This window comes from Salvia hispanica, chromosome 5 (genome assembly GCF_029641045.1).
Source record: "Salvia hispanica isolate PSC_SH4W2 chromosome 5, Shi_PSC_v1, whole genome shotgun sequence".
Lineage (NCBI taxonomy): Eukaryota > Viridiplantae > Streptophyta > Magnoliopsida > Lamiales > Lamiaceae > Salvia > Salvia hispanica.
Window position 1 is genome coordinate 5,684,720 of NC_142696.1, and position 22,647 is coordinate 5,707,366.

Genomic DNA, 22,647 nt, shown 5'->3' on the forward strand with positions numbered 1-22,647 from the left:
AACGCAATCATTAAGCAATTTCTAATATTAATCCCAATCATTACAATATTAAATGCGCTGACCGTTGGCGCGTGTCTACTACCAGAGTGCGGCTCTTCTTCTATGCAAAATATTGGATGTTTAAATCAGCTATTATTAATTCAATTTTTTAAAAAACACAAAATCTAAGAGCCAAATATATAGTGTTTATAAGGGGATTGGTCAATTGATAACTCATCATTTAATTGTTAATTACAATTAATTTAAGGTCATGTGATTTTAGAAAACGCATGGTCTACAATTTGGTCTACAATTTGTCATGTGTAATTTTCGTTTTTATTAATAAAATAGAAAAAGATAAAATAAAAAACTTCAAATTTGGGTTTTGGATGAAAATGTCAATATAGTGTTTCGAAAATATCAACACAATGCTTTGAGAATGTCAACATAATGCTTTAAGAATGTTAACCCATTGCTTATATTAACATTCTACATATATTATATTGACATATTTTATATAGTATTTTGACATTTCTGCTTGTACGAAAAAATTAAAAAAATTTAAATTTTTTTTTCAAATTTTGACGTCGGAACATATGCACGTAGGATATCGTTGGAATCCTTATGAAATTATATTTAATTTGATATATGTTATATGAATTTAAAGTTTTGGGATTTCTTTTAAAAGTTAGTTATAACTAAACATGTAGTTAATTGACATTAATACTTCTATTGATATTTTTTGGAATTAATCCTATGGTCTTATTGACGTTTTTCGTTGATCGTATTGATATTTGTGGATTAATGATCTAAGCCCTTAATTTAAATATCTAATGGCTATTATTTAGTTGTAGTTAGCAATTAAATTGTGAGTTAGGTATATACTCCCCGTGTTTATAATTAGTCACTTTGGCTAGTGATTTTCTAAACAAAATTAAAACTGTGTATTTACTTAAGTTGCACGGTAGTCTAAATAACATCATTTTTTTCACTGGGGATATTATGACATAGTAGTAGATATTCCATATTACAATTAGATTGTCAACCATTGATATAAAATAGGGTATTTCTACGAAATGGCAAAAAATGTGATCCGTGTACCACGTCAGATGTGAAGGGTCCAGATGTGTAGCCACGTCATGAAACGAATCAATATCGAAGTTCGAAACCACTTGAAATTCCTTACTTGACTTTCCAACTGTATATTTGATTTTTGTGAAAATGAAAGTGTGTGTGTATATATGAGGCGTGCAAGGGGCGGCATTTGTTAGGCGCACACACAATAATTAAGCTGTGTACATAAAAAAGGAAATAAAAAAGTGTGGTTAGCTCTTCTCTGCTCTCTTAATTCCTTCACCGGAAAAAAAAAAGAATAAATATGAGCAGTCTGAGCAGCGTGGAGGCGAAGCTGCCGCCGGGATTTCGGTTTCACCCGAAAGATGAAGAGCTTATCTGCGATTATCTCCTCAAATGGATCACCGGCTGCCCCCACCCTCTTCCTCTCTTCATCCAAGTTGACCTCAACAACTGCGAGCCTTGGGATATTCCAGGTCTCTCTCTCTCAACCGTTCATCGTCGTCTCTTCAAATTACTAATCTCTCATTTTTCAATTGAATTTGCAATTATTTTTATTAAACACTAAATATGTTCATGTGATTTATATCTGGTAATAAAAGATTTTGGTTTGTGGAATTAACCATTTTAAATCTTTCGGAAAGAAATTATGTGTTGTTGATGGTGTGAATAGAAAGAAAAGTTTGCCCAATCATAGACAAAAACATCATCTACTCAAGGCTAGGTGACATCGGCTTCTATTTCTTTTACATTTAATAATTCATGTTATTTCACATATCAATGTAATCTCTCAAACAATTAGCCTTCAATTTTGCATAATCGAAGAGCCTCTGCATGTGTGTGCGAAAGCATGATTTTTTCATAACATACGAATGAAAACATGCGAAAGGATAATCTTGGGACTGCGTATGGACAAGGTTATTTATTTTGTAATGGAATATATACTTTTCAATCATCTCTTTCAAATACTTTTTTTGAAGAAACTGACACTCTTTGGCCTTGTCCTAACCTGAAGATTGAGACAGCTATAAATTCCAGATAACTAAGATAAATAATTCAAACTCATTTAGCTAGCCATACGCGTGGACACCTAAAAACTCAATCTCTCTTCAAATTAGCCACCGTCGTTTAAGCCTACATTTTTCCCTATTTCAAACTTCGTAGCTTGATTAATTATTAATTAGTAGTACTAATTATTTATGTCTCAATTGACACTAATTTGCACATGATAATTGGGCTATGGGAATGTGATAAGCCATGTGTTGCCGCCCACTAGTTCGCATCATCTATGTGGGGAATTTAGCATGTGTTTGGATTCATGAAAAAATTTAATTTTTGAATAAAATTTTGATTGTGTTTTCAGAGTATGCATGTGTGGGGGGCAAGGAGTGGTATTTCTACAGCCAAAGGGACCGGAAATACGCAACTGGGCTGAGAACAAATCGGGCCACGGTGTCGGGCTACTGGAAGGCCACAGGCAAGGACCGGCCCATAATCCATAAGGGTTCCCTAGTCGGTATGCGGAAGACGCTTGTATTCTACCAGGGCCGGGCCCCCAAAGGCCGGAAGTCGGATTGGGTCATGCACGAGTTTCGCCTCGAAGGGCCCGGCCCGAAATCCGTGTCCTCCGTTAAGGTACCCTACTTAATTTATTAATCACTATATATCATCTTTTTTAATCCTTGACTAATCACAAATCTAGTTGATCATATATATTCGTCATCATCTTCAACTTGTCAATATTATGGACGTCATTTAGTTACGGGTTGTTTTCATTTAAAAAAGACTTTCCCGAATATCTCAATTATTCTAATCCTAATTTTGTTGCCTTGTGCATAAAGAATTCAATGTATCACGACAATTAGTTATTTGGCTCCACACTAATTTAATCCTGACCATATAATAATCTCTTTTGTCCTTTTCCGCTTTCCTCAACTTCCGCTCACCAGAAAGTAGGTGTAATACACTCTCCCTATAATAATATAGTATCCATTTATATCCATTCATAAAAAATAGTCTTAATTGTGTATATACATATTTCTTTTTTATAACGTGTATGACACATATTTTAATTTTAATACAAGTAAAATAGATATAAAAAATTAATTGAAGTTATTAGTGAAAATTGAAACCAACTTGACTAGAAAGGACAAACTTATGGTATAGTAAATAGATAGAGATTAATTTTGTTGTACAATCCAAAATTAAAAACAATAGTACTACTAGATATTACTTCCTCGTCTATTTTTAGGAGTCTCATTTAAGATCAGCATGGGTTTTTGGGTTTTAAGAAATACTATAAAGAAAAGTTGGTGAAAAAGGCAATGGAATATGAGCTTTATTTTTATACTTTAGTTTTACAGTAATAAAATGTGAGTGAAAAAAAGCTTCTGGAATATGGGCCTATTAAATGAATATTCCAACATGGACTTCTAAAATAATACATTAAAAATGGTGAATCGGGACTCCTAAAATGGGACGGATGGAGTACTAATTTTACAAGAAATAAAAAACGTGTGAACAGAATCACCACTAAGATCAACACATCATTAAGCCTTTAATTAGAATCTTGACTAATTAATCATCTGTTTTTGATTAAAATAAAAATCCTGGTGCAGGAGGATTGGGTTCTATGCCGAGTGTTCTTCAAGAGCAGATCAGAAACCTCAGTGAGATCAGAGGAAATCGCCGGGAGCACCAGCAACGACGTCGTATCGTCCTCCCCATCTCTGCCACCGTTAATGGACCCCTTCTTCTCATTCGACGCCAAGGATCAGTATAATCACGAGCAGGTGCCCTGCTTCTCCATTTTCAACACCAACCAAACAAACCCTAATTTTTCGCTCCTCGACCACATGGACCCGCCGCCGATCCAGGATCCTTCTACTTGCGATAAGAAGATGATCAAAGATGTTTTGAACCATCTGACCAAAAGGGAGGATCAGACCAGTATAAGAGGCGGCTCGCCGAGCTTCGGGGAAGGGAGCTCCGACAGTTATCTGTCGGAGGTGGTTTGGAATAACTACTCCTCATGTTAGTTCTTGGAAACATATTGTGTTGTGTTTTGGAATTTTCATCTAGCTAGATTGGAGTTTTGACGTCAAGAAAGATTAATGTTGGGCTTGGTAGGTATAGGTTGTATCTATGTGCATATGAAAATGTTTGGATTGTGCTAAGGCTAGAAATTGTGAGATCAATTTAATTAGTACCATGCCTAATTTCATTTGTGCGCCTCTGTTGGTTTCTTAATGGGGCTAGTTTTAGCGAGGCTTAGGTTATTAGTTCACGGACGGCTCACATCGAAATCCGCAAAATCAGCGAAAATCAATATATCGATCCCAAGGACTCAAACCATCCCACATCAGGAAATTAGAAAATGTGCAAGAAATGAGGACTTTTGTGAAGTATCCCAAAAACAAAATCACGAGGGCTTAGCCCAAATCGGACAGTGTCATACTAATGTGGAATTCATGTGTGCATTGCTGAACTCTCACAGTACTGTTATATTGCACATTTTCTGATGTGATCTAGACCAAGACATGTGTTAATCTAAGCAGCTTGGTGTGGTCTTGGTTTGAGGGGAGGATTGTTGAGATTCAAATACGAGAATGTAACAAGGATTGATAATACGATAATGTAACAAGGTCCGATAAAAACTTCTATGGAACACGGTATGTACATCAGAAAATATTACTAATAATTTGATAGCAAATACCACATCATTTCAAAGTAGATCCATCCACAAGATTTATAAAGATCATGCGAAATCCTTCGACGGAGAAATATATAATCTTGTTATTTAACATTATATACGTAATATTATGAATATTTTGACTCAGGCAGTTGTTTTGGCAAGGTGACTAAACAAACTTGCAAGTGGAAGAAGAGCTAGCTGTTATACTGTACTATTAATTAATTAATCACTGTTGGTGAAAATGAGATGAGCAACATGAAATATTTTAATTGGTATTTAAACTCCAGTTCTTTAGTAATAATGTTTCCCTAGCCTCGTGGTATATATTCTTTTAGATTGACCAAAATAGTGAAATTGCATTGGTTAATTCATCTAGCTACTTGACTTTTATATAAAACGTAATCAAGAAAATATAGTAATGATTTATTGTTATATGGAATTAATTAGAGATGTCAGTGCAGTCCGCAATTCGTGGGCTAGCCCGAATAAATCACTAAACTTAGAGGGTTATGGTAGGAAATTATAGCCCTATAAATCATGATGCGGGGCTAACCGGAAAACTCAACGAGCTGACCCGAAAACTCAATAATAAAATTTCTGATATTCTGTCTGTTTGACTTCAAATTAACCCTTTATTAATTATCATTATTATATATACTAAATTAGAGATTAATAAATTAGAAACTTCAAACTTACTAAAAATATATTAAATTTCTAAACATGCTTTAAAATTTTTTGAAATATGTTTACTTCTATTTATTTATAAAAATAATAAAATTAGTATTGGATTATGTTTGAGTCTAAGTATATATCTCAAATTTATTATAATTAAATATTTATATCCTATAAATATAACTAATTTTCATCATTATGTATTAGATCGATGTTATATTAATTTGTCGGCATTAACTCGATTAGCCCAGTGGACTAGCCCGAAATCCGAACCTTTAGGGTTAGGGTTAAATGTTTATAACCCGATAAATATACAACTCAATTAACCGGAAGCTCGAATAGAGTTGGCCCGAAACTTGCTAATCTCACACGATTGAGATCCCTAGAATTAATGTATCGTTAAATATGAAAAACTGAATTAAAAAAGTCATTTACAATAGCAAAGTTTACATATAGTTATTTTTCTATTGCCAAAACTAACAAATAAATATAAGTATTCTATATCAGTATAAAGAAATCAATATAAAGAAATAAGTAAATTATTTTATAAGTGGATTATTTTTTCTATGAATTGATTTTTAGTATGAAATCTTATAATTATAGACTTCAAATATAGTCCGCCTCATTACAAATAAAATGTTTTCCTTTTGGATTGTTCCGTTAAAAATGAAAGATTTAATAAAATAGAAAGGACACTATATCTACTTTACTAAACAACGCTGTATAAAATATTGTACCATTAGAAACTAAATATTTTATGGAGTATTTATCTGTGAAAGAATATTAGATCTTGTTATCAATAATTAATTTTAATATGGAACCTTATGGACTTCAAACAAAATACTTATTGAATTGCTGTAATCTAAAACTTCAAAGTATCATATACTATTAAGGAGCACTATAATAATTGAAAATCTATAAGTAAAATTCACTTACGAGCGGGGTGGAATTAAGCTTGAGTTTTCATTAGCTCATTCGAACTTTTCTAAACAAATATTTATCGAATTAAGATCCAAAATTTTCACGAAAACTCTATTCATTCACATTTCTATTAAATGTGTCGACAGAAAAAGATAAAATCAATCTGCAAAATACGTAATAGTGTTAGTCATATTGAAGACGATGTAGGTGTCAAACATCATACCAACTTTACCTCAACCAAAAATATTGGAACAAAAATCGACACTTGGAACATCGATTTCATCCCTTTTAAAATTCACAATAATTAAAAGTAGAAAGATTAAAGGTGTCAAAAAAGATGAAATCAAATAAAGTGAGATTGCGTGATGAGATTACACGTATTGCCAAACACTAGAAAACAAGCAAATTACAAGGGTTACGTTAGTAATCGTAATTACAATAATTTGACTATCACTTTCACTCATCTAACTACACAGGTAAGAAGACAGCTATGTCAAGGAAATAAATATAATTCTATAAATCCATCTAACATCATCGCTCAGATTTTTAACCCAATATATTCATTTTTTTCGTTTTTTTTATAATAATAATGCGAACCAAGCGCCAAATGTGTGGTGACGATCGGCTTAAATTAAAGCTTGACAAAAATCATAATGGATTTTACATTAACTTCAATTTAATAGATTTTTAATTACTTTCATTTTCAACTTTGACCAATATAGGTTCTAATTTAATTAGAGAATCTTATAAAAATGGCACAATTACCCTTGCATAAAGAAAACTACCAAAATGAGTTTAATTTAATCAGTGAACAATTGTCCTTTTACATAAAGAAAAACTACCATCATCTCTTAATTCCATGCTAGTACCATTCAATCCCTAAGTTCAAGTGGCTAAAATAGATAAACCTAAGCAATTTAGCATGATTAAATTTGATTATCTGTATTTTTAGTTAAATTGATAATTTATGTTAAAATTTTATCACTGTAATTACCAAAAATAATTGTCAATGAAGAAACGATGAATAATTCCATGTTGGTCACTTGAGAGTCTTGTGACAGTAATACTTGGCAATTAGGAGTATTTTTTATAAACAATTCCATTTAAATCTCAACAAAATAATTTCCTTAAAATATTACTCCTGGGAACACGTCAATGACATATGTGATTAGTTATCGATGATTGAATTTGAATCATGTAATAATTAATGTTATTGATGGACTAATTAATTAGAATAATATCTGACGTTAACAAATCATTAAACAAAAATTACACGCGCGCGTATATGCATATTATACACTTTATACATCTATCCAAACATTATACTAATATTTTATAAGCAAAAACAGATGGATAAACATTATCAAAAGATATGCCGTACAAAGGGCAGTATCCACCAATCATTCGATGAAGAAGATGTTATTTACAAGTATAAAATATATAAGTATAGTGTATGAAGAAGATATTGGTGCATAGTACGGTTGAAAGAAAATAATTTAGAGACTTGTATATAATTATAGTATAACAAAGTTTACTTTGTAATCGCCTGGGGTAGAAGAGATTCTTGAAAGCAATGTATCACCAAACTCACCAATAAATCAAAATAAAATCCCGTATCTCGCGCCAAATTATCATCTAATTTGGCTTCTACATTTCATTTCATATCTTATTATATCAAAAAATGGAAGATGAAATTGGATGGATTTTGAAAACACAGTAATAGCTTTTTGGTTTATTCTAGGGGTGTCGAAACGGGTACCTGCGGGTACCCAAACCCGATTTTACGGGTACCCGTACCCGAAAACTTCAATATTATAGTACTACCCAATCCCGACCCGTATAGTTAAACGGGTAATCCCATACCCGCATCGGGTATCCCAAACCCGCAGTTGCGGGTACCCAAATCCGTAGAGATAATTTGAATTGTGTATTATATTATTCAATGGTATTATGCTTTTAGTTTTCGCTTATCATCAATGCTAGTCATCTAATACAATAATTTTATGTACATGTTTGAAATTCTAATGAATTTTGGGATTGTTGCTAGTTGCTACACTATGATTTTAGATTTGTATTATTTTTACTTTGTTGTATTTGCACAGTTTCCAACTATTACCTATGCACAAATATGATGAGTTCTCATCTCTTAAATATAATATGACTACGTATGAAATATAATGCAAATTCAAATTTCAAATAAGCAAATATGATAGAAACATCAAGCATGTCTAAAATTAAATCACCAATCAAAAGTTTAATATAAAATCAAAAATAATTTACTTTCATCAAAAGTTTAAATATAAATAACTTCAAAGAAAAGTCTAAATATTTTAAATCTCTAATCTAAAGACACTAAACTAATAAAAGTTTCACTTTCACCAATCTTGCAATCATTCATTTGGTAGCGGATAATAAATGGAAATAAAGTGTATCATTGGGGAGTATATATAGATTTGAAACTAACTAACTAAAACAAAATATTTGAAAATTCTAATCCTAAAAATAACGGGACGGGTATACCCGCGCGGGTAGCGGGTATACCCATACCCGCAAAAATTTAAAACAAACTACCCGATCCCGCCCCGTTTCCCATTATCATCGGGTAGCAGGTACCCGTTACCCCGGCGGGTAGCGGGTCGGGTTGAGGGTTTCCCGATACCCGCTACCCATTTCGACACCCCTAACTTTATTCTGTGTTTTTAAATCTGTATTGTAAAACATCTTTACAGTGAACTAAACCATAAACCCTTCACTATAATGACATTTTATTTCACTCTGTGTTTTCAAATCTATGTTATGAACTAAATCGCTTTTATAATCAACTAAAACACTATTTTAGTAAATTATGTGTTTTATCTCTAGGTAGTCAGTGGTTTTCCTATATCACTACTTCAACACAAACATATCTATATATTTACAACTGATATACCCACATCATCGACCATAAACACGCCAATTTGTAACATTTAATCCATGCCAACATTTTTTATTTTTATTTTATGGTGAAATACAACAAGAAAATAATAAAAAAATTTTTGTAAAACTATTCACTCCGGAGACAATTAGCTTGCTGAAATTGGCTATTTAGGTAAACATTTGATGTGAAATTAACTTGTGTGTGAAATACTGACTCTTTAGGTTAACATTTGAAGTGAAATTAACTTGCTGAATTGGCTATTCTTTCCTATTCCTTAGCTTATGATGATTTATTTATATGATTTATTTTATGTATTAAAGGTAAATTGGGGATCAATCATTTTTTTAATTACGGAATACCTGATGATGCCGTAGATTCATTTGAATAATGTTGTAGTGTAATGTAAATAGTACACTTGATGCGTTGTTATTAGGGATGGGAAAAAATACCGAAAAAATGATATATCGCTCGTATCGTATTGAAAAATATCGAAAAATTATCGAATTTTTGGTATATCGTAATTTTCGATACAATACGGTATCGTATCGTAAGTTTCCGATACGATAACAATATGAATTTCCTTATATCGCGATATATCGTTTTATATCGAATATATCGAAACATATTGAAATTCAATACATATTGAAGTTTAAAATTATAAATATATATAAATTCATTTAATTCATTCATATATTTAGAAAATATATATATGAAACCCTAATAAGAATACTATTTATTTTATTGGGTAGAAGTTTTATTAATTTTTGTGTTATTTTTCAGTTTTGAAATTATATTTTTCGATATATAGGTATTCGATACGGATCTTACGATATATCGAAATATCGATACGATAACGATATTGATATTATCCATATCGAAAGTTCGATACATCGAATTCGATATATCGAAACTTTTGATACGATAACGATATGAAATTCTTTCATATCGATATTTTCGATACGAAACACGATACAACATTTTCGATACGATATATCGTATCGACCCACCCCTAGTTGTTATAATGTTGTCGGTGTTTTTAATCTTTAATATCTAAAAAAATCCTAATAAATTTTAAGTTGATATAACTTTATTCATTTTAACTATTCTTTTATACCATATAGTACAAAATATCAGATTAAAGGTAATTGTACGAGGTATGTCACGAAATCACCCCAAGTTCAATTTATATAATGCGGAAACAATGTTATGTTTGATTTTGCAAGCAGTTGTTGGGTAATAAACCAAGTGGAATGTATATAATGCTCTAAGTGCAGTGTATATAATATCGAAAAATATTCGTATTTTTGAATTGTATGTGTATATTTAATACGATTATCGGTTTGATCATTTAACCGCTCAAAGCTACATCTGCACCATCTTTTTTTTTATCTAATAAACTACACTTGCAGTAGTTCTACCTAGAAATGGGAGAATACTAGTAACAAACATAATGACATGAGCATGTTTAAGTGCAAATGAAGAACATTCGACAACAATAAACCGTGAGTTGACTATATATGAATTGTTAGCTAAGGTAGATAGAACTTCCATAAAACTATGACATTCTTGTTGTGAATGATAAATGGGTTTGAGCTTCTATTATGTGCTTTGCTTAATCTCTTTTAAAATTCAAATCCATGTATTTTACTACTAGTACTTGTTATGTGTTCCTTTCTATACTTGTCAATCTCTTTCATATTTAACATTTACTCCACAAATTTCAATTTTCAATTTTCAATACAATTTTGAAATATTATTACGGAGTACTTAATTTATTGCAAAACTTTAATATATTTTTTTTCACTGTAGAATTGACATGTCATGCCAAATTTCTGGATTTGTAATGGACCAAAATGAGATTCGAAATGCAGTGAGCAGTCCACTAGGGCCCATTGGGCCTCCTGGAAACTGCAGAAGCAGAAAGGAGCATTCATCATCGATCACACAAATACAGAGAGCGCCACTTTTACTGCAACAAATATAATCTCGGCGTTTGAAAAGTAGAGAGATTTTTATGAGATAACACAAAGCACAAATTTATGGATTTAGTTTTGCCGCGGTTTGTGTCGCCCAAACTCAAGAATTGCAGCTCGCCGAATACTCCTACGCTGGCCAGTCGGAAAACCCCCAAAACTGCTAGGGTTCGTTCGGAATTCGACGCTAAATTGAATGGCGCCCTTTCTGCTGACTTCGACCCTCGCTTTACTGACCGGGTTAGCACCATACTCACAGTCTGCTTTAATGTGTCAATTTTTCCAATTTCGACAACATGTTTTGCTGTGTATTTTGTGAAAAAAAATCGTAGCTACTTCAATTTCGTCTGGCCATACATTGTAATGAACATGTTTGGTACAACAGCAAAAGGCCCTTGAAGCTGCCATGAACGACATCAATAGCTCCTTCGGGAAAGGAAGTGTTACGAGGCTTGGGAGTGCTGGTGGAGCATTGGTGTAGGTGTTCTTTTATAATGCTAACTAATGCTGTCCAGTTGGTTATAACAATATTTGTGGCTGAAGCTCTAAATGGAAATATTATTGGACCCTGCTTCTCCAAATATTGATCATGATTCTCCTATTAAAAATGATAACTTTAACTGCAAGAGGAGTTTAAAATCCTGCATTTTTTTTACATATTCCAAATTCTGCAGTTTTTTTCTTATTAATCTTTGGCATAACCATTTCGTCATGCAGGGAAACATTTCCTAGTGGCTGCCTGACCTTGGACTTTGCTTTAGGTGGTGGTCTTCCCAAAGGAAGAATCGTAGAGGTTTTTATTTATAATTTCCCATGCTATCTCATTTCATTTGATATTGCTTGCTTTGTATCATGAACACAATCGGATTATTATTCCAAAAAGCATGAGTATTTCACATCATGCTGCGTGTATGATCAAAACAACTCTAGACACTCGCAAATTTGTGATATTATGGAACATTGGGATGTTTGCATGTCATACTGACATGAAGTTCGGTGACCTGTATCATCAGTTTGTCATTTTATAATGCAATAGACAAAGGCCTAATTGGTCAGTGCTTGATTATATTAATTCTGCTCTCTGGAGTCTGATAATTATGAACAAGCTTGAAATGGTTCATGATTGTAGTTTACTAGTTATAGGCAATACTGGATGGAGCCTGATAATTTGTGTTTTTCCTTGTCAGATATATGGGCCAGAAAGTAGTGGAAAGACCACTCTAGCCCTCCATGCAATTGCAGAAGTGCAGGTCTAGTATGTGCTCACTTTTTCTTCTGTCCGTTGGTTATCACTTGAAAAGTCCATGCATTTAGAAGCTAGTAGTTAGACTAATCCTCCTCACTTTTGACGTGAAGAACAATCTGACATTCTTTTGACATTGGACTATCAGAGGCTTGGTGGAAATGCTATGCTTGTCGACGCGGAGCATGCCTTTGATCCATCTTACTCAAAATCTTTGGGGGTTGATGTAGAAAATCTAATTGTTTGCCAGCCTGACAATGGAGAGATGGCGCTAGAGAGTAAGTAATCTTGTTGACATTCAAAGAATTTAACTACAATTTCTAAGATTGGTGGCCATATGATCCTTTAAGCCTTTAAGCTTAATTTACTTTACATAATTTGTTACCCTCACACTTTTGTCTCTGTGTCAGTTGCTGATCGCATCTGTAGGTCTGGTGCTGTTGATCTCATTTGTATTGATTCAGTCTCAGCACTTACTCCTAGAGCTGAAATTGAAGTTAGTCATAACTTGTGCTGCATTCATATGAAAACTGATTTTTACTTTGTATAAAGTAAATAACTTTTGGTATGCACTTTCCGCATAGGGTGAAATTGGGATGCAACAAATGGGTTTGCAAGCACGCCTTATGAGTCAGGCTCTGCGAAAGATGTCAGGCAATGCTTCTAAAGCTGGATGCACACTTATATTTTTGAATCAGATCAGACACAAGGTACTTCATGGAAAATGTTTTACTTCCAACTTATTTAGAGGCAAATAGCAAATCCTATTTTTCGAATTGTGTGATACATTCATTATTTTCTCATTTTGATATTATGTTTTCAGTTGACTTGCTTATAGTCTTAAACCTTATACCAGTACACTTTTGTTTGGGCCAGATAGGAGTGTATTATGGAAATCCCGAAGTGACAAGTGGTGGAATTGCTTTGAAGTTCTTTGCATCTGTCCGGCTTGAGATAAGACCTATTGGGAAGATAAAATCAGTATGTCCTGATCTATATTAGCAAATTTTAGCCTGTTATATTAATTGTTTTAGCTATGAATCTTAAATGTTACATGTTGTTAAAGGTTAAAGGTGATGAAGATGTCGGTGTTAAAGTTCGTGTGAGAGTTCAAAAGAGTAAGGTACATGACAAGTTTTTTTTAAATTCTGGCGTTGCTCAAAAAAATTGTGTCCGTATCCTACTGTTCTGTCTTGAAAATGGTGGTTCTGCTGTGTTTCTATTTCTCAACATTTTTAGATTTTTTACTATGCAAAATACCTAGATCATATTTTTCTGATCTTGCTTTATGTAGGAAATTTTACTTTCTATTTTAACCACCATGCACATTCTTCTTTATTTCTAACCACCACTCTTTTTTGAGCCTACACATCCACAATTTCTGATACTTTTGTGCAACATATTTTCAATCTCACATACATATCCAATATAACCCCCGTAATTGGAAATTGGACTATTGGAGTTGAGAATGCATCCATATCTGTTCTATATTTCCTTTTGTGTTTTGTCTCAATTGTGCACATTGCATGTCATCGAAACAAAAAAATAGACATCTTGACTTCGATGTAATTTTATTTTCTTCATTCTAGTAGACATTAGTTTTGACTTTTAAGCTAATATACATTTTGGTAGGTGTCAAGGCCGTACAAACAAGCTGAGTTTGAAATTATATTTGGGGAAGGAGTCAGCAAACTGGTTTGTGCAGTTGTGCATATTGTTTCTTTCTATCTTATTATTATTTTCGTACTCTTATGTTGATTTCACTTTCATTTTAGGGCTGTGTTCTAGATTGTGCTGAAATATTTGATGTTGTTTTAAAGAAGGGGTCGTGGTACAGCTATGGAGATCACAGGTTTGATTTGTCCTATTTTTGGTTGAAATGAATGGATAATATGACACAAGTTGTGTGATTGGTTAGCCGGGTCTCTAATTAGATTAATTTGGATGTCTATTAAGTTAAACGAACAGAAGATAAACAATGAAAGAGCGATCCCCACTCAGGAGGCCAACGACTAAATCGTCCTATTACTGATTTCCCAAGATGCTTTCTATCGCCTAGGGTTCTCACTATGTATAGGCAACTAATGCAGAAAAATAGAAGCAATGAAACTGAAATAACAACCTAACAAGACTGCCGATTTTCTCTCCCAAATCTTCTCCATCGGCTAGCATGAACAACTAACCGAGATTTGTGTGATATTGTTCTGCGGGCGCTCACTTGGCCAAACAACTTCCCTATTCCTGCACCAATATACTTTCTAACTGCCACCCGTATCAAATTACAACACTTTTAACATTCCATTTAACTTTTGATTTTGAAATGCATACACATGAGCTACTCATTGTTTTCTCAGAGGTACTTAAAAGTATAAGGAATGTGTTGCTAACCCAGTTTTTCCTATGTGGAAACCTTGTTTGCCTTCATGTATACCTGTCCTCAAGTAATGCATCGTCAATCCCATTATTCTGAAGTTGAGTTTGAAATGTAGGTTGGGACAAGGAAGAGATCGAGCATTACAGTTCTTAAAGGAAAACCCTCTCTTGTCTGAAGAGATAGAGAAGGTACTGCACCCTATCCTGAATCCCATTGCATCATTATTCTTTAGACACAAGCGTGTTCATTTGATTGAACAAAACACAGCACCAGTTATAGAAATGGTATCTGCATAAAGAGTGCATTATTATTATGTTGGTTTGGTAGTAGGGTACAAGTTATGTTGTGCTTAAGGGATTATCTATGTTGCCTCTTGCAGAAAGTCCGAGTTGAGTTGACAGAAGGCAGCGGCCAAATAGGTTCATTTGTAAAGTCATCGATTCCACTGTCCGACGAGGAAGATGCATTCCAAGAAATGCAATGAGAGGAATGGCTGCATACACCTTGTATTATTCATCAGACTTCTTGTGTGTTCATTTTCATTTTAATTTTATGTAACATGAATATTGGTTGCAACTCGGTGCAATTGCTTCTATATTCAGTTGAAGCAGACATGAATGAATCAAGATTGCTCCTTCCCCTTTGTGGGAAATTTTGGCTCAAATCAAAGAATCGTCATATATAAAATAGTGCATTTGTTGATTGCGGAGGATGAATAGTGGAATTGCTGGTAATAAATTGAGATATGTATATCACAAGGCAAATTTTACAAGACGTTGAAACAGAATCATCTATAGATTACAGATGGTAGTGGGATACATTGGGAGAAAGATACATGATAGTAGTTCTAGTTTTACTGCGCCAAAGCACTGGTGTTGTAGACAAGAAGCGCACCGCCGGCAAGGATGCCTAGGAGGGTGACGGCCCATATGGCCAAGCCAGTAGTGCCTCCGACATACACATCGCCACTCGGAGACCAATCATTCCTGTCGTAGATAGGGCTGCACATGCCATATATCCAGTCAACGTTAGTCGAAAATCATTCCACAATTGGTAAACTATGCTGTGCTATTGTGACGACTACTCACCTGTATCCGTCCACGTTAGCACCGTATTTGTCCACGAATTGGTACACGCCCTTTCCGGTAGGCTTCCTGCCGGAGGCGTCGACTCCATTTCTCAAGTCCATGCCGCCGCCAGTTCCTAATGCGTTGAAATGGTGAGAAAATGAATGATTAAGCTAAGGAAAAGCGCAAGTTTTTTTATTGATAAATGAACATAAATTTAAGGACTGCTGTGCTAGAAGTTGAAATGATTAAGCTAAGAAGAAGCTTAAGTTCTTTTTTTTTTAATTGATAAATGAATATAAATTTAAAGGCTGCGTTTAATAAACCATAAGGTGTGTCGGTCTTGATCTTCTTGATGCCGCTGGCTTGGACTGTGAAAGAGGCGGTTCTGGCGAGGGATGGGATGCCGCGGACGGCGAACTTGTCGGCGGTGAAGGAAGCGGGCTTCAGCGCCACTGAGCTCATCACTGTGCTTGCCATTTGATTCCTTCTCTCTACTAATGCAACTGCAACTGCAACTGTAACTGCTCTGGCTCAAGTGCTTTGGGTTGATAAAATATTATACTAGCATTCCACGATTCTTATCGATACACGTGGCGCTCCTTTTCTGGTTTCATTCTGGATATGATGTTAAAACGTTATCACCATTTTGGAACATTTTGACACCTGGAGATTACCTATTGGCTGCCTAGATATGTCTTCTACCTTATTTATAACCATCTTTGCGATTCAATATTGTGGAAACAATATTTCCAGCTCTTTTTAATTTTTTCCTAATTATATCCACAATAATTATTTTTCGCATTTTTCAACTCCACGTAGCACGGTAGCAGTGTTTCTATCTTGGAAATTTCCAACCAAAAAATATGTTATTATTTTTTAATAAAAAAAACTCAAAGCAAACCATATAAGACTAATCAAGAAGTAACCTAAAAAAATCAGGAGATGCATCCTCTATACAAAAAATGGAACCAAAACACCGCACATCCTAAAAGGAACTCGAGCTAAATGTCACATTTGCGTCAACCAGGAGAGAAATGGTTCGTCAGTTCAGACCCGATCAAATTTTAGCTATAAATAAAATTTTGCACATTTATAAAGCGTGTGACATAACATAAAACTTCTAATACACCAAGTTCCAAATCCGTATCTTCATCTTCATAATATATAACAAAACCATGGCTGAATATAGGGAGTACCTTTTTTCAACTGAAAAAATGTTTCAGTTATAGTACTATTACGCTGTCATATTTGAAAAATAAAATCAAATTTAACTAAGCACATCAGGTAGCCAGCACAGCTCCCTCAAGAAAAGTGTAATTATGTCTAAGCAGGTAACTATATCTACACCAAATTTTCTTTATGAAACTATTAATCCTATTCTGAATTTTTTATATTAAAAAAGTTGAATTGTGTCTGAACACCTCGTGTGTGCTTTTTTGTATGATTAATGTTGAATATTTGAAAAGGGAATTTCTTGTATGGGAGTCAAGCTAAAGAACATTTTCAGACAATCACACAGCAGCAAAACAAATTAAATAAGTATGGATTCTCCCACTTGACCAAATATAGGAAGGAATACAGCTAAGCCATACTATCGTCAATAATAAAAAAAATGCATTCATATATAGTTCTTATTGGAATAAGAAAGTTTTTATTAATCCTTCCTTATAATTAAATGTATATAGCTTAGCAAAAAGCAATGGTATATTGGATTCGAATTTGTTGTATGACACTGAAAAAGAAATGATAGAATTACGTTTGCCATGTACAAATTTTAATGTAACATAATAAAATGATTCCACATTTAAAAATAATGAAGGAAGAGTCCTGAAATTGTGTTTGCCATGCAAAATTAACAATTTTTGTGTGAAATTTCAACGGCAATATACGATATAGAAATCTCTAATTCCAATTAAAGATTGACATATATTTCGTGTATTTTGAGTTTGTGATCCTAATAAAAACATATTGAAACTCAAATTTGAGCTTTCCTAGAAGAAAACACATTCCCACATATAAAAAAGGTTCACACCCATTAAGAAAACGTGACGCTTTACCCTTCAAAAATCAAAAGTAAAAAATCATACGTTAATCATAAGTTTGATGTATGTATTTTAATTTGATGAGAATTTATAAGAAAAAAAATGATTAAAAATGCAAATTATAGATTGGGTATAGAAAAAGTGGAGGCGTGTTAAAACGAGGTGACCCACTTGACCAGACGATAGTGAGTCATACGCCGCGGTTGACTTTTATAGTCTTCTCTTTCGATAATTCAATACTATTGATTTATTGATACAGTCTTCTTTGGCAGCACATCTCTTTGTTTTTTTCTTCTTTCTTCCTTTCTTTCATCCCTCCTTAACTCTGGATTTTCTAAATATATTCATCTTGCAACACATGGAACTTCCTAGATTTCACGTCACAATTTTTGAACAAAACATTTTTCTCTAAATCACCGGCGATTTCAATTTATTTTATTATTTTATTCTCAACTGTAGTTCGTTTTCCGTGGATCAAAGTTTTTGGAGCTTCTCGTGTCCTTGGGCTGCAGGTGCTTATTAATCTCAGCTGAATTCTCTTTAATTTTATGCCTTTTCCACTAATTTCTCTCTTGTTTCATATTGATCAACGGGTTTTTCTTTTCTGCTTATAGGCATGATCGATGAATTTAATCATTAAAATTATCTTTATTTTTGGGGGCGGTTATTATGCCACTTTGATTGAGTGCAGAGTTATGTACAATGATTAGTAACTTTCCGTCCATTCTAAAAGTGGGAAGCAATCTCATTTGGAATTTCATTACTTCTTCATATCAATTGTCTAAAATCAGAGCTTGATGTAAAGTTTTAAATTTTGATTCTGATAGACATTTTGAGCTACCACTCACTACAATTATGCATGGCATTATTTGTACATATTTGCGAAATACATGTAGAATGCGATTTGTAAGGATGCTGGTTACATTGTGATTCTGATAAATGTGGCTTCCTTTAATTCTCTTATTGTGATGCTCCTCACCAGAAATACATAGCCTTGTTGTTGTAGATGTTTGAGAAACACATGTAGATTTTGATTCATAAGTTAAATTGAGGAAGCCATTGTAGAATCTTGATTCATTTATCCTAAGAGATGCCTTATATAACTCCCTAGATGAACTCAGTAATTGATTATCGATGCACTACGGCATCCCTTGTAATTGAGAGTAGAAGATTTCATGTTTCCAACATTATACTATCACGTAATTGAGAGTATGATTTAGCAACAAGTTTTGAGTGTTAGTTTAATTTTGATCTATATATCTTTTGTTTGTTGCAGTTTCCACATTGTGAAGCAATATATCTGTGGATATACAAGGCTGAAGTCACTGGTATATCCTATAGTTATGACTTGTCTATCATTCTTATGCGGACGAAATTCAGCACAAAGCGATCCGGTGCTTGGAGATGGTAAACTTCTTAATCTTTTGCGTGTAAATGATCCCTGCAAATTATTGGATCAATGATAATTCTTTCTTTTAACTTTGGTTGTACTTCCTTCTTGAGTGGCCTGTTCATTTTTTGAAGCTGCTGTTTGTTCATATTTCTTTTGTGTATTTTCACTTATTGTTATATTTCTTGATCACCTTTGAGTTGATGCTAATGAGGCTAAATCATTTACAGAGCTCTCAGGAGTGCAAAATGTTACTCTATACTCATACAAGGAGCTGACAATTGCAACCAATGGTTTTAGTAAAGCGAATAAAATCGGGGAGGGAGGATTTGGTTCCGTCTATAAGGTAAAAGAGGCTTGTCTCATATTTTTCATTGCATTAGGTAACAGAATATGCTTCTATCTTTTGGAGGCAACGATACAGAATTCTGATGGAAATTCTCTTGGGATAAATAGGGAAAACTTAGGAATGGGCAGATGGCTGCAATCAAGGTTCTCTCTGCTGACTCGAGACAAGGAGTTAGAGAGTTCTTGACGGAGATTAAAGTGATTTCGGACATAGAGCATGAAAATTTAGTCAAGCTTTATGGTTGTTGTGTGGAACAGAATCAAAGAATCCTCGTTTACAACTACCTTGAGAATAACAGTCTAGCAACGACACTTCTTGGTACACCTTATATAGATTATATGTCCTTGCTATCATAAACAAGTATATCTTCCATTATTAGGTAAGCTTGTCTGATGATCTCTAACCATCTGCAGGTGGGGGTCACTGCAGCATCCATTTTAGCTGGCAAACACGAGTTAAGATTTGTATAGGAGTTGCTAGGGGGCTTGCCTATCTTCACGAGGAGGTTAGACCGCATATAGTCCATCGAGACATCAAAGCAAGCAATATACTTCTAGACAAATATCTGAGCCCAAAAATTTCAGATTTTGGCCTTGCCAAGCTCATGCCTCCGAACATGACTCATGTTAGTACACGCGTTGCTGGAACCATGTAAGTTGCAACATCACATGCATGCCTTTGTTGAATTGAACCCAAAGGCTTGTATGATTTGGCGTTTATTTAGATATTTTTGTTAAGACTTATGATTCTTTTTTATCCAAATGATTCAATATGGATAATTTTGATCATTTGCAGAGGTTACTTGGCACCAGAATATGCGATAAGAGGTCAGTTGACACGGCGAGCAGATATTTACAGCTTTGGGGTTCTTCTTATTGAAATAGTCAGCGGGAGATGCAATACAAATACACGATTACCTATAGAAGAACAGTACATTCTAGAAAGGGTACAAATCTCAACTTTGCTGAACCGTCTCTTTGAAAACCTCTTGTGTTCTATTAATCCATGGAGATGACAAAAACACTTTGCAAAAATAAACCATCAAATGGCTTGAATTATTTTCTACAACCACCCAAGTCTGCATTGGATGTCATATTTTCAAGCTTCATTGTACAGCCTGATCTCATCATGGTGACATTTTATTATCTTGTCAATATTTGTTTTGTTATTTTTCTTGAGATAAATCTTGTCATATTTGTTATATAGCCCTTAAAAGAGTTTTGATCATTAAAAATTGCTGTATTTGGGATGCAGACATGGCAGCTTTATGAGAGAAAAGAGCTTGTGTTACTAGTGGACACAGCGCTCAACGGACAATTTGATGCCGAGCAGGCTTGCAAGTTCTTCAAGATCGGTCTTCTCTGCACGCAGGACTCTCCAAAGCTTCGGCCCTCCATGTCGACTGTTGTCCGGATGCTTACCGGAGAGCAAAATTTTGATGAAGATGCAATCACGAAGCCGGGGCTGATCTCTGATTTCATGGACTTGAAGATCAAAAGCGATCCAAAGCCAAAGCCCAACGCACACCTCACATCGTCCAATTTCAACTCATCTGGTTCCGATACAGCTGCGAACTCAACATGGACGTCTGCACCATCTTCTCATGCTACCTTCTCCTTCACCGCCGTTTATGATCGCAGCTCTTGATGATTAAATCTCAAGGGGAATCCGCTCATTTGAGGGTATTTTTTCATTTGTTAGACACGGTTTCTTGTACAATTTGTACCCGGCTTGCTTAGATTGTGTATTGTCTCTTTTTCTTTTCTTTCTTTTTCATGGTTTTGTTCCAAGCTTGTGCTTCTCATGAGACGAGATAGCTGTGTAAATGAAAATGAAGTTATCTATGTCAGATTTGTTCTACAAATATGGAAACCATGTATAGTTTATCTTCTTTCTATTTAGAGGTGAACCTACTCCATCTTCAGCTATGATCTATCTCTTTCATTTTATTGCAGAAAAATTAATATCTTACATATTTGTTTAAACATATTAATGTGCAAGTGGAATTTATTTCATATTAATATGTTATTTCTACAAAAAAAGATTTAATTTGTTGAAACAAGGAGTGATCTCTATATATGTGATTTGATCATAAACATGTGAAATTAGCTTAGTCATATATATAAACACTCATCAAATTGTTAATGGATATAGATAAATAATGAACTTATAATTTACATCACTGACTTTTCAAACCCATGAATAGCATTTGTTATTGTTAAAGGTCAACTAATAATACTGGTAGTATATTTTTTACTAAGTTAAGTTAAAGTTAATTAAAGAGTAAACCGCTAAATGTGATCCCTAAAATATGGTCGTTTTATCAATTTGGTCCTTAACATTATCTTTTTTATTATTTGGTCCCTCACAAATAAACTCAAACCCGAATCGGTCCTCACTTAACAGAACCGTCAAAAAATAGACGATGACCGCAATTTGACTATATTAAATTACTAATGGTAATTAATTATACCTAGTTATAATTCTTTTCCTATTAGCAAAATTGGAAAAAAAATAGTATCAGTTGCAAAATGAAATGAATAATTTGTAATTTAATAGGAATTAAGAATTATAATTAGGTATAATTAATTACCATTAGTAATTTAATATAGTCAAATTGCAATCACCGTCTATTTTTTGACGGTTCTGTTAAGTGAGGACCGATTCGGGTCCGAGTTTATTTGTGAGGGACCTAATAATCAAAATGATAATGTTAAGGACCAAATTGATAAAACGGTCATATGTTAGGGATCATATTTGGCCTTTACTCTTAATTAAATTAAATAAGAGTTGATTCCTGCTCTAATCGCTCTCACCTCTCTCTTCCTCTTAATTAAATTAAGTAAGAGTTGATTCCTGCTCTAATCGCTCTCACCTCTCTCTTCCTCCAATCTGTTGTTTCAAAGGCATATACAGTCTCCATTAATAATAGAATGTGCAACTCCTTTT

At 33.9% G+C, this 22,647-nt stretch overlaps 4 protein-coding genes across 4 annotated transcripts; 3 read left to right on the forward strand and 1 right to left on the reverse strand.

Annotated features, from left to right (window-relative positions):
- The first annotated feature begins 1,241 nt into the window (after positions 1-1,241).
- On the forward strand, positions 1,242-4,258 carry LOC125187752 (NAC domain-containing protein 21/22-like). Its single transcript, XM_048084387.2, has 3 exons — positions 1,242-1,529; positions 2,417-2,688; positions 3,672-4,258. The coding sequence occupies exons 1-3, from the start codon at positions 1,358-1,360 to the stop codon at positions 4,089-4,091; spliced, it is 864 nt and encodes a 287-aa protein (XP_047940344.1). The 5' UTR covers positions 1,242-1,357; the 3' UTR covers positions 4,092-4,258.
- Positions 4,259-11,213: 6,955 nt separating this feature from the next.
- Positions 11,214-15,519, forward strand: RECA1 (recA DNA recombination family protein). Its single transcript, XM_048085720.2, has 13 exons — positions 11,214-11,470; positions 11,616-11,707; positions 11,948-12,023; positions 12,418-12,480; positions 12,622-12,751; positions 12,884-12,969; positions 13,058-13,183; positions 13,350-13,454; positions 13,540-13,596; positions 14,106-14,168; positions 14,249-14,325; positions 14,963-15,035; positions 15,227-15,519. Exons 1-13 carry the CDS (start codon positions 11,297-11,299, stop codon positions 15,329-15,331), a joined length of 1,227 nt encoding a protein of 408 aa, XP_047941677.1. The 5' UTR covers positions 11,214-11,296; the 3' UTR covers positions 15,332-15,519.
- Positions 15,520-15,571: 52 nt separating this feature from the next.
- On the reverse strand, positions 15,572-16,446 carry PSBR (photosystem II subunit R). Its single transcript, XM_048085721.2, has 3 exons — positions 16,241-16,446; positions 15,936-16,050; positions 15,572-15,848 (listed from the first exon to the last, which is right to left on the reverse strand). Exons 1-3 carry the CDS (start codon positions 16,392-16,394, stop codon positions 15,701-15,703), a joined length of 417 nt encoding a protein of 138 aa, XP_047941678.1. The 5' UTR covers positions 16,395-16,446; the 3' UTR covers positions 15,572-15,700.
- Positions 16,447-18,203: 1,757 nt separating this feature from the next.
- LOC125186849 (cold-responsive protein kinase 1-like) lies at positions 18,204-21,626 on the forward strand. The gene is made up of 7 exons (XM_048083316.2): positions 18,204-18,471; positions 19,236-19,366; positions 19,580-19,695; positions 19,806-20,016; positions 20,112-20,349; positions 20,494-20,644; positions 20,953-21,626. The coding sequence occupies exons 2-7, from the start codon at positions 19,303-19,305 to the stop codon at positions 21,343-21,345; spliced, it is 1,173 nt and encodes a 390-aa protein (XP_047939273.1). The 5' UTR covers positions 18,204-18,471; positions 19,236-19,302; the 3' UTR covers positions 21,346-21,626.
- Positions 21,627-22,647: the final 1,021 nt, after the last annotated feature.

Coding starts and splice junctions, on each gene's coding strand:
- LOC125186849 (XM_048083316.2), top strand. CDS start 19,303: ATGACTTGTCTATCATTCTTATGCGGACGAAATTCAGCACAAAGCGAT. Junction 19,367..19,579: donor CGATCCGGTGCTTGGAGATG/GTAAACTTCTTA, acceptor AATCATTTACAG/AGCTCTCAGGAGTGCAAAAT. Junction 20,017..20,111: donor TCTAGCAACGACACTTCTTG/GTACACCTTATA, acceptor AACCATCTGCAG/GTGGGGGTCACTGCAGCATC.
- RECA1 (XM_048085720.2), top strand. CDS start 11,297: ATGGATTTAGTTTTGCCGCGGTTTGTGTCGCCCAAACTCAAGAATTGC. Junction 12,481..12,621: donor ATGCAATTGCAGAAGTGCAG/GTCTAGTATGTG, acceptor TTGGACTATCAG/AGGCTTGGTGGAAATGCTAT. Junction 15,036..15,226: donor TGTCTGAAGAGATAGAGAAG/GTACTGCACCCT, acceptor TGCCTCTTGCAG/AAAGTCCGAGTTGAGTTGAC.
- LOC125187752 (XM_048084387.2), top strand. CDS start 1,358: ATGAGCAGTCTGAGCAGCGTGGAGGCGAAGCTGCCGCCGGGATTTCGG. Junction 1,530..2,416: donor CGAGCCTTGGGATATTCCAG/GTCTCTCTCTCT, acceptor TTGTGTTTTCAG/AGTATGCATGTGTGGGGGGC. Junction 2,689..3,671: donor AATCCGTGTCCTCCGTTAAG/GTACCCTACTTA, acceptor ATCCTGGTGCAG/GAGGATTGGGTTCTATGCCG.
- PSBR (XM_048085721.2), bottom strand. CDS start 16,394: ATGGCAAGCACAGTGATGAGCTCAGTGGCGCTGAAGCCCGCTTCCTTC. Junction 16,051..16,240: donor CAAGACCGACACACCTTATG/GTTTATTAAACG, acceptor TCAACGCATTAG/GAACTGGCGGCGGCATGGAC. Junction 15,849..15,935: donor GCTAACGTGGACGGATACAG/GTGAGTAGTCGT, acceptor TGGCATGTGCAG/CCCTATCTACGACAGGAATG.